Raw genomic sequence first — 15,789 nt, forward strand, 5'->3', positions numbered from 1 at the left:
AGCCAACTGCTCAATTATCCTGACCTATTATTTCTTGAACACTTTTCTTTTTTTTTAATTTTCTTTTTTATTTGTGTTCAGTTAATAAAAGTTTTACAAAAAATCATCAAGAATAAAAAAGCAATGTATGATATCAATACATTCAATCAAATTAATTCATCTGTGCGCCATACAATACACCCTAAGTATCACATAATAATTCTTATTTTAAAAAAAACAAAAATATTAGATATACAGCATACAATATTTAAAATTCCATCATCTGCTTATTACATCCTAATTTTACGAAAAGTGCAAGATCTTTTTCTATGACCCTTAAAAGGTGACCTAATGCAAAAATTAAGGGATAATGAGTTCCATTCATAAGTCTAGCCCATAGAAATACAGTACAATCAGCAATTTCTGGATTAACAAATTTCATCAAGAATAAAGTGCAAGGTAGTTTAAACTGTGGGCATTCAAGTACCAAATGCTTCAAGGTTTCGTATGGTTCGTTGCAGTTAGGAAACCTACATTTCGACAGTTGCATGGACAATGGCATATCAGTCCAATATTTGCATCGCTCTTTGGTTCGCAATTGGTTCAATTTGAAGCGAATATAGATGACCCTTACAGATGAACACGGAAAAATAGATATATAAATACAGCATGGCAGTCTCTTCCGAGTAAATTTCACATATTCTGTAAACGTAGAGAACTGTTTAAGTTGTTCCAATGTACGAATCCAATCATTTTCGAACAGTTTCCTTTTGACAAAAGCTGGTCTAAAGCAGAGGTCATCATGAGTTGAGGATAATCTATCCAACACGTCTTGCATACGTTTTTGAAAACTCTTAATAGACTTTTCTTTTTAACACTATTGTCCTGCACCATTTGTATTTAGAAGTAAGGATTGGCAATAGATTTATTAGTATAGGCCCTTTGATTTTGACAAAGACTCGACTAGGACTGCGTTATTATTATTTGATGGTCGTAGCTTGCTCCCATCCTTAGATTAAGGTTTAGATAGGCATTCAACCAACCCATTGAAGTTCAATAAACACCCTTGCACTGTGATCACTTGTGTCTGTCTTCACTGTCTTCACGGTTTGATACCATACCATGCCTTCCTTACAGTTTAGAAGTTAGTGTAAGGAGTGATTGTGAAGTGTATGGTAGCGGGTGAAAGGAGGATGGGCTGATGAGTAGTGTTGAGCAGGGAGTACTAGTGTTGACTAGTAGTAGTGGGGAGGAGGGAGTAATCAGATCGGCGAAAGGGTGGTAACAAAACAAAAAGGGTAGAGGTGAAACCCATGAGTGAGAGACATTGGAGTGACAGACAAGTGGAGGGAGGAGAAAGGAAAGATGGGTGGAGGTGAAGGGAGAGAGTAGAAGCAAGGAGAGTGTGAATGTGATAAAAGAAGGCTGACTCATGCAGGGCACTTCTAAGGCACACTATCCCATTCCGGTAGAACACTTCTTACTGACTAGAATAGTGAAAGTTCATGAGGGAGTTTAGTCAGACATGGCCCAAGGGAATAAGGTGACCATCTCTGTGTATTTAGCGATTGGCATACTGAGTGAGAAACAATCGCTATATACTAACCTGGGGCTAAGTATGCCTGGGTTAGGAAGAAGGTGCTTGGAGAAGGCCGTGAGCGGGAAACGGGGGTAATGTCCCCAGTGACATTTCAGTTTTAAGCCATTGCTGCGTCTGAGATTTGAAGCAATTCTTATACCATCTATGACACAAGGAAGACTATTTTCAAGAAGAGGAAAAGAAAAGGGCATACCTACATGCCAGGACAATACCAGCATCAGACACCTTTTTTCAAAGTAGTCACCCACATGGCATGCAAGAGGAGCGTGACTCAGATATAGACAATACGCAGGAGGCCTAGATCTTAGTGTGACATAGAGGATTATGTGGTAGAATCACCTGAAGAAACACAACCACCTTTCTCTGATTTACCCTCTGTAAATCAGTACTCCTAATGACCACTTCTCAAACGTGTAGCAATTTGTTTCAACATTTATATCCAGCAAGATCCTGAGCAGTGGGACTTTGCGGAGGACATGCTTGAGGAAACTAAAATCGTTTCATGGATGCACACATAAAAACTCCATTTGAAATCCTCTGAGTGCTCCAGCAACCTCGAAGCCTGTCGATAAGTGTATTGTAAAGGACAATAATTAATCTCTGAGCTATCCACTCCTAATTCATGGCCTGTTGTTAACTGGCTCGTTGGTTTAGCACTGCTCTCAAGCTCAAGTGATGTGGAACTTGAAGTTCCACTACGGACATGAACGATGCATGCCCCCAGAAGGTAGTATGTGACGAATCTGGAGATTTTGTCCCTTCTTCCCTTGGGAAGAGCCTCCACCCCCTTTGAGGCTAGGGTGGTGAGCCTGCTAAGCAAAACCCTCATTAGGAGGGACTCCCCATCAGGGGACAGGCCCTCCAATTCCAGCAAGAAACTTCCTACAACAGCGACATTGAGGGCATGTATGGGAATACCAGAAGTGGATCTAACTGCCAGATGTGGAACTCAAAATAATGTAGAAAATGCATTTGAACAGTTGGCTCATGACAGTACTGGCCTCTCACTGGGATTGACTGTTAATCACACCACTTTTGTACCTGGTAACGAGAATACAATTACTTTCCCCCTTGAATGGAGGTGGAGAAGCAGTATGCAGAAGCGAGTGTCCGACGTAGCAATGTCATTTGGAGGAAGAGCTGCGCTGCTGAGCGGAGCCGACTGTGGCACGGACAAGGACCCCGAAGGACGTCTGGGAAGAAGAAACACGGAGAGAAACCTGAGAGAAAGTAAAATGTGGCTCACTAGGCACAGGGCTGTGTGGAGTTGGCGAGGCTGAGCAGGGCCAGTCCAAAGGGAGGCGTGACCATACAGAGGACGTGATGGACCTGAAGCCCAGGAAACAATGCGGAACACAGCGAGTGAGAGGAATGAGTCCCCTGCTCTCACTACGTGAAACCAGAGAGAGAGAGCAACATAGAGAAGCACTATCGCTGGTGTTAGAGAGGTCACCCAGAAGCTTGGGAGAACGCCAGCGACACCGGATAAAAGCTGCCTCACTGGAGCAGGACTTGCTACGGAGAAGGGACATGTGGTACTCACAGCAAAAGAGGTGGGGGGTGGTCAGGGGGGAACAGAACCAGACTGTCAGAACAACAGAAGAAACTAAAGGGCTAGTTCCCTACAGGGGACAGCCAGGTCCAGAGGGGGAGATGGACATACATAACAAGAGGGGTTACGGGAGCCCCACAAACCCAAACCTTGAAATCATTGAAATGGCTCAAAGCCACACACAAAAACCAAGAGAAAGATATATCTATACCCCTACGAATCAAGTGAGAAACTGGGAACAAGAGAACTAAGGGAACCAACAGGGCCCTATAAAACAAATAAGGAATCATCCCAAGGGAAAACGAGAAAAAAACGAGTTGGATTTTGTGGGGAAAGACCCACATAGTTGGTGGAGAAGGATTAAAGAAATATCCCTTCATCTACGACCACTGAGAAAAGCGACTTTTCTGGTAACTTGAGAGTTTGATATACATCGAAGGAAACCCTTTTCTTTGTTTGGAACTCTGACATAATGGACACATACTGATCAAATCAGGAGGCCTGTAATTTAGTGTGGAACTTGAAACTAGGAGAGATTCCTAGAAATACTGGGCAACGGCAGAGTAAAGAACATGGAAGGCAACCCATTTTGCCCGCTTTCTCTTTTCAAGTTAGTTTCTCTAAGTCGTAGGCCAGTTTAAAACTTTGGATTTGGACAGAGGACAAGATTTATTATGTGGACAACAACACTTAGCTTAGTTTGTTATGTAGGGAAACGTCCCTATTAGCAGGAGGCTCAGTAAGGCAGTTTCTTTGATTCAAATAAACCTCTGTAGTAAAGTATGTTTTCTGATCCCAGTCAGTCTTCTGGCACGTCACAAGTACCAGGAGGATTTCCCACAATTCTTTTGCATTCACTGCAGGTCCTGTGCTATCAATCCCAACCTTTTATCATTCCTTCACATTGAAAGTGGGGTGTATAGTTGAAAACCACATCTCTCATAATGCATCAAATTATCAGTCACAAAACCTAAAGTGGATCCTGAAGCATCTGGGCCTGGTTCAAACGGTGAAAACCTACCAAAACCCTTGAGAGATCAGAAGGATTACCCTTTCCCCACCTGCAACGAAGGAAACACTTGACGTGCAATTTCAATAAGCCCACATATTTCATATCTGCTGATAATTACCACCTACAACAAACAAATACAAAGCATTTTCTTTTGTTCAGTTGGGCCAATATTGTTCACTTGTAAAAATACTATACACTTCAGCTAAAGGTTATACTCCGCTAAGAGTTAAACTCTTGCACAGTGAGTGAGCACTTCAAACGGTCTGCAATTCTGGAAACTGCTTATACCCTCTGAAAAAGTAAACATTATAGCACATGGGAAAGTAATTGTATGACAAGTAATGCCTAAACATGTCTTTGGTTCTCTTTCACCTGCCTACATCAAATATATTATGTTTTTCACCTGTGCGCCTTACTGCCAATGTGGTTAATGGAATTGTGGTGTTCTACTTCTGATTTAGGTTTAGAAGATTGCCATATTGCATAGTAGGCGAGGTGATAGAAAGCCTATCACTCTAATCTACAGTGTTGATTGTTAAGCTAATATTCCCTTCTCTGTGTACCATGTATGTTTAATACAAACATTTGTTTAAAGTAATTATTTGGTGATTTCACGAATAAGTAATGAAAAATTAATATTGTCATTTTGCAGGTGCTTCTCTACGAGAGTTTTCAAATTTTTTAAGAAACCTAGAAGAACAGAGGGAAATAATGGTAGGTTTGATTGTTTAAAGCAACAATTGTAACTTGACTTAAAATAAGTCTATTGGTTTGCAACGTTAACTGCTCACACTGAGGGATTATTATTTTCCTAGATTTAATTAAAACATTTTGTTTGCTTCCTTCATTCTATGCTTCCTTGCTTTATCACTCTCAACTCCTGGGTTTTAAGCCTTTTGGAAAAAAAACAAAGATGTTCAGCTGGAACAAAAAACTGCAAATTGGCATCGGGCATCCTTCAGTGAGCTGGAGTTGAGTTTTAGCATGCTGTGAATCTAACTATCGCAAGACCTGGAAAGTAGAGACATTTGTCCATTTTTGTAGATGAACCAATGCTTTACATGTCTTCTAGATATGTCTAAATGGTTACATCAGTAAAGCATTTATTATCATTCCTTCCTTCCACAGCATTCTCTGTTACACAATTAAGAAAGTTAAACTCTGCCCCTATGCCTTTGCCTGTGTGATGTGGCTGGTTGGCAAATTGTGCTCTTTGTATCATCCACATTTTGCTGTACATCACCTTCCTAGCAAACGCCAACTCCTTTGTAGACATAGATTAGTGGTTGACTCCCACCTTTTCTCAAATTACATTAGAATGTTTTTTTTCATTTATTTTTTTCAATTTGGAATATTTACCTGTGTTCTTTTTCAGACTCCCCTTCTCTCGAACATCTTTCCAATGCTTGCTTCCTTATCTTTTTAGAGGTGGTTTTGGAGTGAGTAGTCTCCCTTTACCCTTTTTGTCGCTTTGCTCAGTTGATTACCTCCCACAGGAGCCCAGGGGTCTCGTTTGATAGCTGTGGTTTCAATGGTATGGAATACTATTATTAGTGTAGTTATTGACTAGGTCAAGTTTTCCAAAGGTATTTTATTTTTGTATTTGCTCGATGCTAATTTGAATGTTAACAGGTCAGTTAACTGTATTTGGCTGCAAATTTTTGTGACCACTTGTTATGGAGAATGTGACTTGTGCTCTCCTTACCTTTGCTGAATTGGTTTTACCCATAGCATGTCATTTTTGGTTCCAATGAAAGGGAGCGCATGAATATCAGACCAAGACACTGTAACACAGTGAACGTGTAAAATATTTGGTCTCTACTTAGCATTTGCAACCAAACTAGAATTCTCTTTTTTTAAGCATTTTGATTTAGATTTTTCAAAAGTACAGCAACAAAAGATAGTATTCAAAACAGAATTGTGATAACAATAAGAACTTTAATTTTTTCCAGTCTTAGTAAGGACAACATACCAAACCTGCAAAACTTGAAACCTCATTCCTGCAAAAGCACATTACATCTTCTTTATCAGCATTTTATTTCTACACAGGCTATGAGGCTACTTTAGTGATTCGATAGTAGATATTCAATTCTCATAACCGCAGACTTGGAACTTCCCTTTGGGTGATACTAGTCAAATCTGAAATTTGGCTTCAACCCTCCTATAGTTACAAAAAGCTATGCCAGATCCTCTCAAGTTCTGCCATCAAGCCCTTTACATTGAACCTTTCTTTCGAGGGGATTGGGTCCTCCGACGTATTCCATATCTATGACATGTAATCACCACAGCTGTGCTGCTTCGGAAAATCTTCGGCGTCTGCGTCCTGCGTCGATGACGTCGATACGCCGCCCTCGAGGACCTCCTCCGACGGCCGACGTCACTGGATGTTATAAGTAGGACGCACGACGCCCGTAGCCTCAGTTCTGTTTTTTCTGCGAACGTGTTCACTTCGGAGATCTCGGCACGCCTCGACTCTTTGGAGTTTCTGTTCTTTCTCGGTTCTTCGAACCTGTTCATATTGTGAAGTATATTCTTTGTGAAGATGTCTACCTCGTCTTCCACCCCGCGTCCGGGCTTTAAGAAGTGCGGGGACTGTGGGTCCAAGATGTCGGTGACGGACTCGCACGACGCCTGCCTCTGGTGCCTCGGGGAGGCCCATGACACAGATGACTGTGTCGACTGCCAGTCGCTCACGTCCAAAGCCTTGCGGGAGCGCAAGAAGAAGTTGTCGGTAGGTAAGGTGTCCAAGCCACGGAAGTCGAGGTCTGCGGGGCTTTCGACAGACGATTTGAGGGGCGACTCGCCACATCGTCGTCGGAAGTCCAGTGGGTCTCGGTCCCGGAGTCGGTTCCGGCACTCCTCTGCCTCTACGAGGCACTCCCGGAAGCGCCGTCATCGGTCGCCTTCCCTGTCCTCATCCGAGGACTCCGCCCGTCAGCGGGTGGCTTATCCCACCAAGCATGCAACGCCGGAGGAATGGGCTTCCTTCGGGAAGAAAATGTTAGCGATTCTCGAATCGCAGGGCACTGGTCCGTCCGCACCTCCGAGTGGGGGTCGGTCGTGATCAGTCGAGAGACACTGCTCGCACGCCTTCGGGCTCGGGTGGTCGGCACGATTCGCGGGAGAGGTCCCGCTCGGACAAGGGGAATCGTTCTCGCCATTCCAGGTCCCGGTCCTCGGCGCCTCCGAAGAAGTCGTCAACGCCATCGGTGCCCAGACTGTCGAGGGATACGCTCGGGGCTCCGGCCTCGAGGCCTGTGTTGACGCCATCGATGCTGTAGCCGCTGCGTTCGGCGTCAACGCCGATTCACTCGACGCCTTTCGAGGCTGTTTCAACGGCGGTACACTGGGGCTCGGTGGAACTGTTAGGGAGAATTCTCTCTTTAGGCTGAATTTCCTAACATAGTGAGTCCCCCAGCAGCTTTGCTGGATTCCTGGAGTTTGTTTTTTCTCCTGCCAAGAGTGAGACTCTTTTTCTCCCACTCTTGGACATGATTTATGGTGTTCCTTTGACTGGTAATGTGTTTTATGGGCTATGGGGTCCTTTACTTCATAGGGTCTCATGTGTTTTTACTATGTGTGTTACACAGCACCCTCCGTGCAGTAACACAGGGGTGTCATAGTGACACCCCACCATAAACTCCATACCCTGGGACTGACTACTGTCTCCCAGGGCATGCAAAGTCACCATTGGCTTTACTAGTACCAAAGTATGAACAGAAACCAGTACAAACCATCATATTGTGGACGTACTGGTCGGGGCAATTCGATTGCCCCGGGGTCTGTTAGTCGAGGGGGCACGTCTCCGTCCCCCCTGATCGAGTTTTGGCTGGTGGCAGTGGAAACTACTTTTTATATTCGACCGTGAATATTTTCCTATGGGATTTTCCCATTGTTCGAGGCTACCAACTTTAATTATTTAATTCTCATAGCCTCGAACATACCGCCGGTTTATTTAATTATTAATTCACCAGTTAGTATTTTTTGCCAGGACTCGATTCTAAAATGGCGTTTGTGTTCTCTTCTGTGACTCCAACCCAAGTCGAGCCCTTTGTTCCACTTTTTGGCGGGCTTCTCCACAGAAGCCTCCAAAAGTGGTGCCACTCTGTCTGGGTACCACAGGGGGTGTGGGAAGGGATTTAGGCACCCTGGACTGAGTTACCTTGGTAACTCAAGTCGCACTCTTGTGTAATTGGCCCAAGTGGTGAGCCGGCCGGCTCACCACTTAGCATGTTTGATTAACAGCTAGGCTGAGTGAATGGGGGTGTGCTGCATAAAAGCAGGGCTTTGGGGACTGGAACTTCAGAAGTCGCCACAGGACCTGAGAATCCGACGAGGGAGAAGCTGAGCCGACCTACCATGACGACACCACCGGTGGAGCCCTGCGGAACCAACTCGCCACTTCCCGACGACAGAGAAGATCTCCTGGCTGGAGAGGCTTCTTCCCCTGACTGGTGGGCACAACCAGTTTACCTTCTTTTTTCGCACCCCAGACCGGTTTGTGGTCGAACTGCCCGTGCCAAGCACCCCGGCAGCCGGATAGCCACTCACCACTGAACCGCGAATCAACGGACCGCTCCATGTACCTGAGAAACTCCGCGGCTGGTTTCTTCCCTGGCAGTGCAACGGACTCCTGTCTCCCTCCGCGACGAGATCCTCTATTCCCCCGGACGAAGCACCGACTTGCATCCGCTGCCAGGAACACCTGCCCACCACTTTAAGGTACTGTGTCCACCAGGCCTCCCTTTCTAAAGATTGCTACAAGGTAATAATAACCCCTTAACCTTCTGGACTGGTCCCTTTCTTTGGTCCAACTCCTTTTTGAACTTTGTTTTATTGGCATTTTCATAATATAACAAAAGGCGCAAAACATTTTCACAAATTTTGCAAGTAACAGGCCCAAAAATCCCCCCCCTGCCCCTCCCCAAACACACCCACCCCCCCAAAAAAAAATAAAAGGAAAACACTTAGTCCCCATAGAAACATTTTGCTGGGGAGCCGCTATGAAAGCTCAAAGTCTGGAGCTCAAGGAAGAAAGATAGCGTTGACTACTTGAATGGCTGATGAACTACCATCATCCCCTGGGCCGTGGGCCCTGTCCACTCCTTGTCCCCCCTGAGGATCAATGCACATCCCAGCCCCATGTCTGCTGTACCCCGTACCAGTTTGCTTGGAAAGAGCCCAAGTCATTGTTCATCATTGCCGTCAGTTTATCCATCAGGAACATGTTTTTTACCTTTTTTAGCCAGTCCTCCTTCGTAGGGGTCTCCAGGCTCTTCCATTTCTGGGCCAGTGCAACCCTTCCCGCCCTCAACATTGTCTCCCACATTCTAGGGTATCGGGGTATGTCCGTGTCCTCCGGGGGGAGGCCCAGCAGCATTGTCAGGGGGTTCTGGGGGAGAAGCTCTTCAGAAACTTCGGCGATCCAGCCCCTCACCTTCTCCCAGTATGCCTGAACTTTCGGGCAGTGCCACCACAAGTGCCCTCTCGTACCGACCTGGTCACATCCCCTTGGGCATGCGGGGGACACTCCCGTGTACATTTTAGCCAACTTCACTGGTTCTCTATGCCACCCCTGTAGGATCTTGAAGTTGTGTTCCATGTCCGCCGTGAATAAGTTCCCATGGAAGGCTATTTTAAATATTCTCGACCAGGCGTCCTCCGAGATCTCATCCCCCGCTAAGTCATTCCAGAACGTGCGGAACCCCCTTCTCTCCCCTAAGTTAACCCTGTTCAGTAGCCTGTACATCCCTGATACCGCACCCTTCCTGGAGGTTGCCGAGTCCAGGAGTTTCTCGAAGAGGGTCAGCTGTCTTTTCAGGTTCTGGCCCCAGGCCTGGTCACATAGGATTCCCTTCAGGTGGATGTATTCAAATATGGAGAGGGACCCCTGACCCAGGGCGTCCCTCAGTTCCTCATATGGCCGGAATTCTCCTTCCCTAAACATCTGCCCCGCCCACTCCATTCCCAAGTCGGACCACGACTGGGCGTTGCGGAACCCCCTGCTTCCCAGTTTGAGGGGGTGACCCAAGAGTGATGACATCGGTGACGGCCACGATGTTAGGTGTGCCGTCTGGGGGCTTTCCCTCCAGATTGTCCAGAGGACTCCCAGGGTTGGGTGAGATTTGAGTCTGTTCGGAATGAACTTGCTAGGGGCCCACAGGAGGTCTCGAATCTTAAGTGGGTGAGCGTCCATGTCCTCCAGATATGACCAGTAACTGCCCATCCCCTCATGTGTTCTAGGAGGACGCGCAGCTGGGCGGCCCGGAAATAAAGTTGAAAGTCTGGCAACCCAAACCCTCCTTCCTCCCTCGGTAAGGTCAAGACCATAGTGGCGGTCCTCAGGGTCTTGCCCTGCCATATGAACTCCTGCATTGCATTTTGGAGGACTCTGAAGGTCCGGTCAGGGACTACAGTTGGGAGGGCGGTGAAAAGATATAGTAGTCGCGGGAGAATGTTCATTTTCACAGCCGTCATGCAGCCGTACCAGGACAGGATCATTGACCTCCACCTCCTTAGATCTGCAGTGACTCCTGACACAACGGGGTCGTAGTTAGCAGGGGCAAGATTGGTTAAGTCCCGGGTGAGGAGGACTCCCAGGTATCGAATGGAGGCCTTCCCCACCGTTATTCCTTGCAGGCTGGCAAGAGGGTCCAAGCCCGGGTCCCGGGTTCTCATGGGGAGCAGGACTGATTTGGACGCATTGATCTTGAGACCAGAGAAACACCCAAAGGCAGTCATCAGGGAGAGGAGCGGGGGGAGCGAGGATCTCGGGTCTACCAAATAAGCCAGGATATCATCTGCGAACAGGGAAAGCTTAAATTCCACCTCCCCCCTCTTAATCCCCTTAATCTCTGAGTGAGCTCTGACTGCTATGGCCAGGGGTTCCATGGAGAGGACGTAGATTAGAGGGGAGAGTGGGCATCCCTGCCTTGTCCCCCGCGAAAGGGGGAAGGGCTCTGACAACCCGCCATTGACTTGGACCCTGGCCCTAGGGGCCCTGTATAAAGCCGCCACCCAATCCCTGATGTGTGGACCAAAGCCCATTTTCTGGAGGGTAAGTTCCATGAATCTCCACCCTGTCGAACGCCTTTTCCGAATCTAGGGACAGGACGCTTGCGTCCAAATCTGACCTCTGGGCATAGTGCAACAGATCTATAGTCTTCCGAATGTTGTCTGAGCCCTGTCTCCCTCTAATAAACCCCACCTGGTCGCCGTGGACCAGCTTCGGCAAGACCCCCTCCAACCGCCCCCCAAGCACCTTGGCCAGAATCTTCACATCAACATTCAACAGGGAGATGGGTCGGTAGGAGGAGCATTCCCTAGGGTCCCTGCCGTCCTTGGGGAGCACCACAATAATTGCCTCCATCATGGAGTCCGGAAGGGACCCCCCCCCCCTCCAGCACCGCGTTGAACACTTTTACCAAGTGGGGGGAAAGGGTCGAGCGGAACCTTTTGTAAAAGTAAACCGAGTAACCGTCCTCGCCCGGGGAAGTGCCCGCCTTCATCCCTCTAATCGCGTGCTCTACCTCGTCTTCGGTCACAGGGCCCTCCAACCCCTCCGCCATCTCCCTGGTCAGGGCCGGGATCTGGATTGAATTCAGGAACCCCACCATCTCCGCCTCCTCCCCATTATACTCAGACCAATATAGTTTCTCATAATATCGGCGGAAGGCTTTGCCGATGTGGGGCGTGTCATAGCCTACCTTTCCCGCCTCGTTCTTAACCTCTTTCACTAATCGGCTTCTCTGAACCTCCCTCAGTTTCCAAGCCAGAATCCTATCCGCCCTGTCCCCTTTTTCGTAGTACTTTTGTTTGTTGACCAGTTGGAGACTCCCCTCCGTCTTGTGGAGAAGGAGATCCTTCAATTGGAGTCTATAGTCGTTCAGTGCGGTCACCTGATCGCGGTCTAGGGGAACCGTGGGAGGACCCCCAGGTTGGAGTGGGGCGATTTTCTCCCTGAGATACCTTTCCTTGCCCTCCCTTTCCCTTTTTTTCTGGGCTCCCATTTTGATCAAGGTTCCCCGTAAGGTCGCCTTAAAGGCGTCCCAGAGGGTATGTGAACCCACCTCCCCGTTGTCATTAAGTTCAAAGAATTCCGTGATGGCCTCGAGGACCTCCTGGGCCAGGACTTCGTCCTTTAACAGGGAGTCGTTGCACTTCCATCTCCCTCTGCGTTGGTATAGACCTCCCCTTTCTATAGTGACTCGGACCAAGTCGTGGTCAGACCAGGGGACGGGGTCTACCCTGTGGCCTGAGACAAATGGGTGTAGGGTCTCGTCCACCAGGATGAAGTCTATCCTGGAGAACGACGTGTGGATGGCTGAGTAATATGTAAAAGAGGGGGAGTCTGTTCTGGGGACGGGGATCGTGTCCAACAGACCCAGTTCTAGGTTGACTTTTTGAAAGGTGCGTGCCATAATCTCGTCCGCAGCCCTAGAGGACTGTGGACCTGCACGTTTCCTGTCCAGGATGGGGTCCAGAACCATGTTGAAGTCCCCCCCGCCCCACCACCGTGCCATGGATGAAGTACTTAAGTTTGTCCCCCACCTCCTCCCAGAATTGGGCTTGGCCTTCGTTTGGGGCATAGATGGCAGCTAGGGTCAGTGGGGCCCCCTGCAGGGACCCCCGCACCAGCAGGTAACGCCCCCCTGGGTCTTTCAGCGTGGCTTCATTCTCGAAGCCCACATGTTTTACTACTAGGATGGCGACCCCTCTTTTTGCACTTGTGGGATGCACTGTGAACCTCGCCAATTCCCCCTCCCCGCATTTTGGGCTCCTTCCCCCGTGGCCAGTGAGTCTCTTGCACGAAGAGAAAATCCAGGTGTGCCCTTCTAAATTCCCTACAGACCAGGGACCTCTTGGTGGGGGTATTTAAGCCACGAACATTAAGTGAGCCCACCCCCAGGGCGGGCAACCCGTCAGCCATGGTCTCTATGTTCCTCTCTCTCTGTCAACTTCCTCCCTGCGCTCCTCCCCGTATGCTCCGTTGTATCAACTCTGTGTTCCCCTTTTCCCCCCGCCCCCTCCCCCCGGGTGGGCCTAAGACAAAACCCCAACTGCCCCCCTTCCCCAAACTGTAACTGAACTTCCCCAACTCCCGTGGTCCCCCCCACGCCCCGGCGTCCAGCCAAGTAGTTCTGCCATTGCTGGCTTTTTGCCGAACCACCAGCCTGCCCACCTCGGCCAGGCAATCTGCATTAGAAGCTCATCTCCTTGAGCCCCCTAAGATCCCCCGCGGCTGTGACCCCTCTGCGAACCCCACCTACTTGCAGGTCGTAGGGACATTGATAGTAGTGAATCCTCTGAATCTGCGTCCCTCCGACCAGGGCACACCAGGGTGCCCCTGTGCTCAGTCCTCAGAGTCGTTACGTTCTCCTTCCTTTGATGGGGAGGGGGTGTTCATTTTCCTGAATTTCCTCGCGCCGGTGCGCTTTCTCCTCTCGCCGGACAGACCAGGGCCACCGGGTCTCCCGTGCTCCGGCCCCGATGGGCCCCTCCGGGGGTTCGTGTCCACTGTATATTCTTGTATGGCTCCCCTTATGTCCTCTTCCGTGATCAGGGTCGATCTTTGGCCCATGTATTTGAAAGTCAGGGAGAAGGGGTAGCCCCATCTGTAGCGCACTCACTTTTCCTTAAGCACCTGTGTAAGAGGGCGGCACATCCTACGCCTGGCCAGCGTGTAGGCGGAGAGGTCTTGGTATATGGAGACTTGGGCGTTGTTGTAGGTGATTTCCCTAGCCTTTCTGGCCTCCTCCAACACCTTCGTCTTCTCCGAGTAGTAGTGGAACCGGACCAGAATCGACCGGGGGGCCCCGGCCCTGCCCCCCGCCCTGTGCACCCTGTCGAATGTTAGCTCGGTTGTCATTTCCTCCGCGAACAAGAGAGTGATGATGTCTCGTACTGCTCGGGTGACGTCCCTCTCAGTTTCCCCCTCCATTTCGGGCACCCCAAAGATTCTGAGGTTGTTCCTCCTCTCCCTGTTTTCAAAATCATCCATCTGCCGGGCCCTTTCCTCGTCTCTCTTCTCCAGGGCTTCCAGCCTCATGCTATATTGTATGTCTTGGACTGCTATAGAGGATTGGTTGGATTCGACCTGTATCAGCCTGTCCTCAATCTTGTCCACCCTCTGGTCCATTTTTTCAAATTTCTGGGCAATGTCGGAGCGCATGTCCCTAATTTCCTGTAGGATCGAGGCGAAGCCCCTTTCCATTGCCGCCGAGGAGGGGGTAGCGTCCCCAGATTGGGCCATGGTCCCTTCGCGGTTTAAGCCTTTGTCACCTCTTACCAACCTCCTGGAAGCGGCATCTCTGTAAGGCTTCCCTCCAGCTCATGTGGTTCTTTCCTGTGTCCTGTCGTCCGAATCCCCGCGGCCCCGGCGGGGGGCGGGGGGTCCCCTGCTGGCCAGTCCTTCCTTACTTGGGTTGTGCACTCCTCAGATGTCCCGAGTGGGGTGACACAGTCCGGGGGGGCAGGCACACGCCCCACCTGTTCCCAGGCAGGGGCCTCACACCCTTTTCAAGCGCCTCGTGGTCTTCTGGGGCCTCCTCTGGTCTCCTTGAGGAGGGGAGGTGGTGGTTCAAGGGAGCCCGACCTTCCAGTCCAAGGGGGCCCTTCCCGCAGAGCCAAGGGGGGAAGGGACGTTGAGGCTCACGCCGCGAGTCCTGGGGGGGGGCACCTCTGGGCGGGCACACGCCCCACCAGCTGCTGGCGGGGGCCGTGCTGTCTCTGGGGGGGGGGTCCGGGGCCCCCGGCCCGCAGTCCACACCTTTGGTCTTCTTGCTCCTGGGGTTCCACCCCGCCCGAGCCGCTCACCTGTGGGGGGGCGAGTCCCAGGCCTACCGGGGCTCCCCCAGCTCTGCTGCGCTGGGATCCGGCGGGCCGCGAGCGCCCGCGATGGTGACTCCCGGGGGGGGGGACCGCCCCACTCCTTTCTCTCACTCCCGGGGGGGAGGACTCCGAGTCCCCGGGGGCGCCGCTCCAGGCCCCCGGATGCTGCCTCCTCACCGCGCGGGGAGTCCCGGCGCGCTATGCTCTGGTTCGGGCCGCGGGGGGAGGGGTGGAGAAGACTGCCCCGCGGCCGCGTCCCCGAAGTCCCGGGGGCCCGGACCCCGACCGGGTCGCTCCCTGCACCCCAAGGGGGGGTTGTTGAAGGGGGAAGTGAGGGCTAGTCGGGCTGGGGTGCCGTGTGCGCCCGGGGAGAGACCACCTCACTCGCAGTCCCGAGGCCGTTCCAGTCCTGCTGCGTCACCCGCCCAGGCGCCGCGGGTTGCGAACTCCGGCTCCCCGGGGAGCTCTGCTCTTTCGCTCGTTGGGGTGCCGGGGGGCGCTGAGTCGGTCTCAAGTTGAACTTGCAGGGGGGTCTCGGGGTGGGTGGGGGCTCAATCCCCTCGGATTCCCGGGCTTCGGCGGGAGCTGTGCACTCAGGCAGCCATTGCCTGTGCGCCCCCCTGGTGGCCTCCCCAACTCCTTTTTGAACCTTTACAAGACTTTTGTGCACTGCAACCGTGTGACCTTGGACACATTTTGTTTCGATCCTCTTAAAGTGGATCCGGCCTACTGACTCTGAATTCACGGTTTTACTTTGCCCCCCTCTCTTGTTGTGTTTGTGAAAAAGTGTTGGGATCTGTTTCAATTTATTCTCTG

The 15,789-nt window shown here is 50.4% G+C and overlaps 1 protein-coding gene across 2 annotated transcripts in view; it reads left to right on the forward strand.

Moving 5' to 3' along the window:
- ARHGAP10 (Rho GTPase activating protein 10) overlaps positions 1 to 15,789 on the forward strand; it is a 2,208,119-nt gene that overhangs the window by 564,645 nt on the left and 1,627,685 nt on the right. For both annotated transcript variants that reach the window (XM_069631250.1, XM_069631251.1), the window contains exon 3: positions 4,796 to 4,857. In XM_069631250.1, coding sequence (XP_069487351.1) covers positions 4,796 to 4,857 — 62 coding nt within the window. The remainder of the gene's footprint in view (positions 1 to 4,795; positions 4,858 to 15,789) is intronic.

This window comes from Ambystoma mexicanum, chromosome 6q (genome assembly GCF_040938575.1).
Source record: "Ambystoma mexicanum isolate Mex_15411 chromosome 6q, UKY_AmexF1_1, whole genome shotgun sequence".
NCBI classification, from domain to species: domain Eukaryota; kingdom Metazoa; phylum Chordata; class Amphibia; order Caudata; family Ambystomatidae; genus Ambystoma; species Ambystoma mexicanum.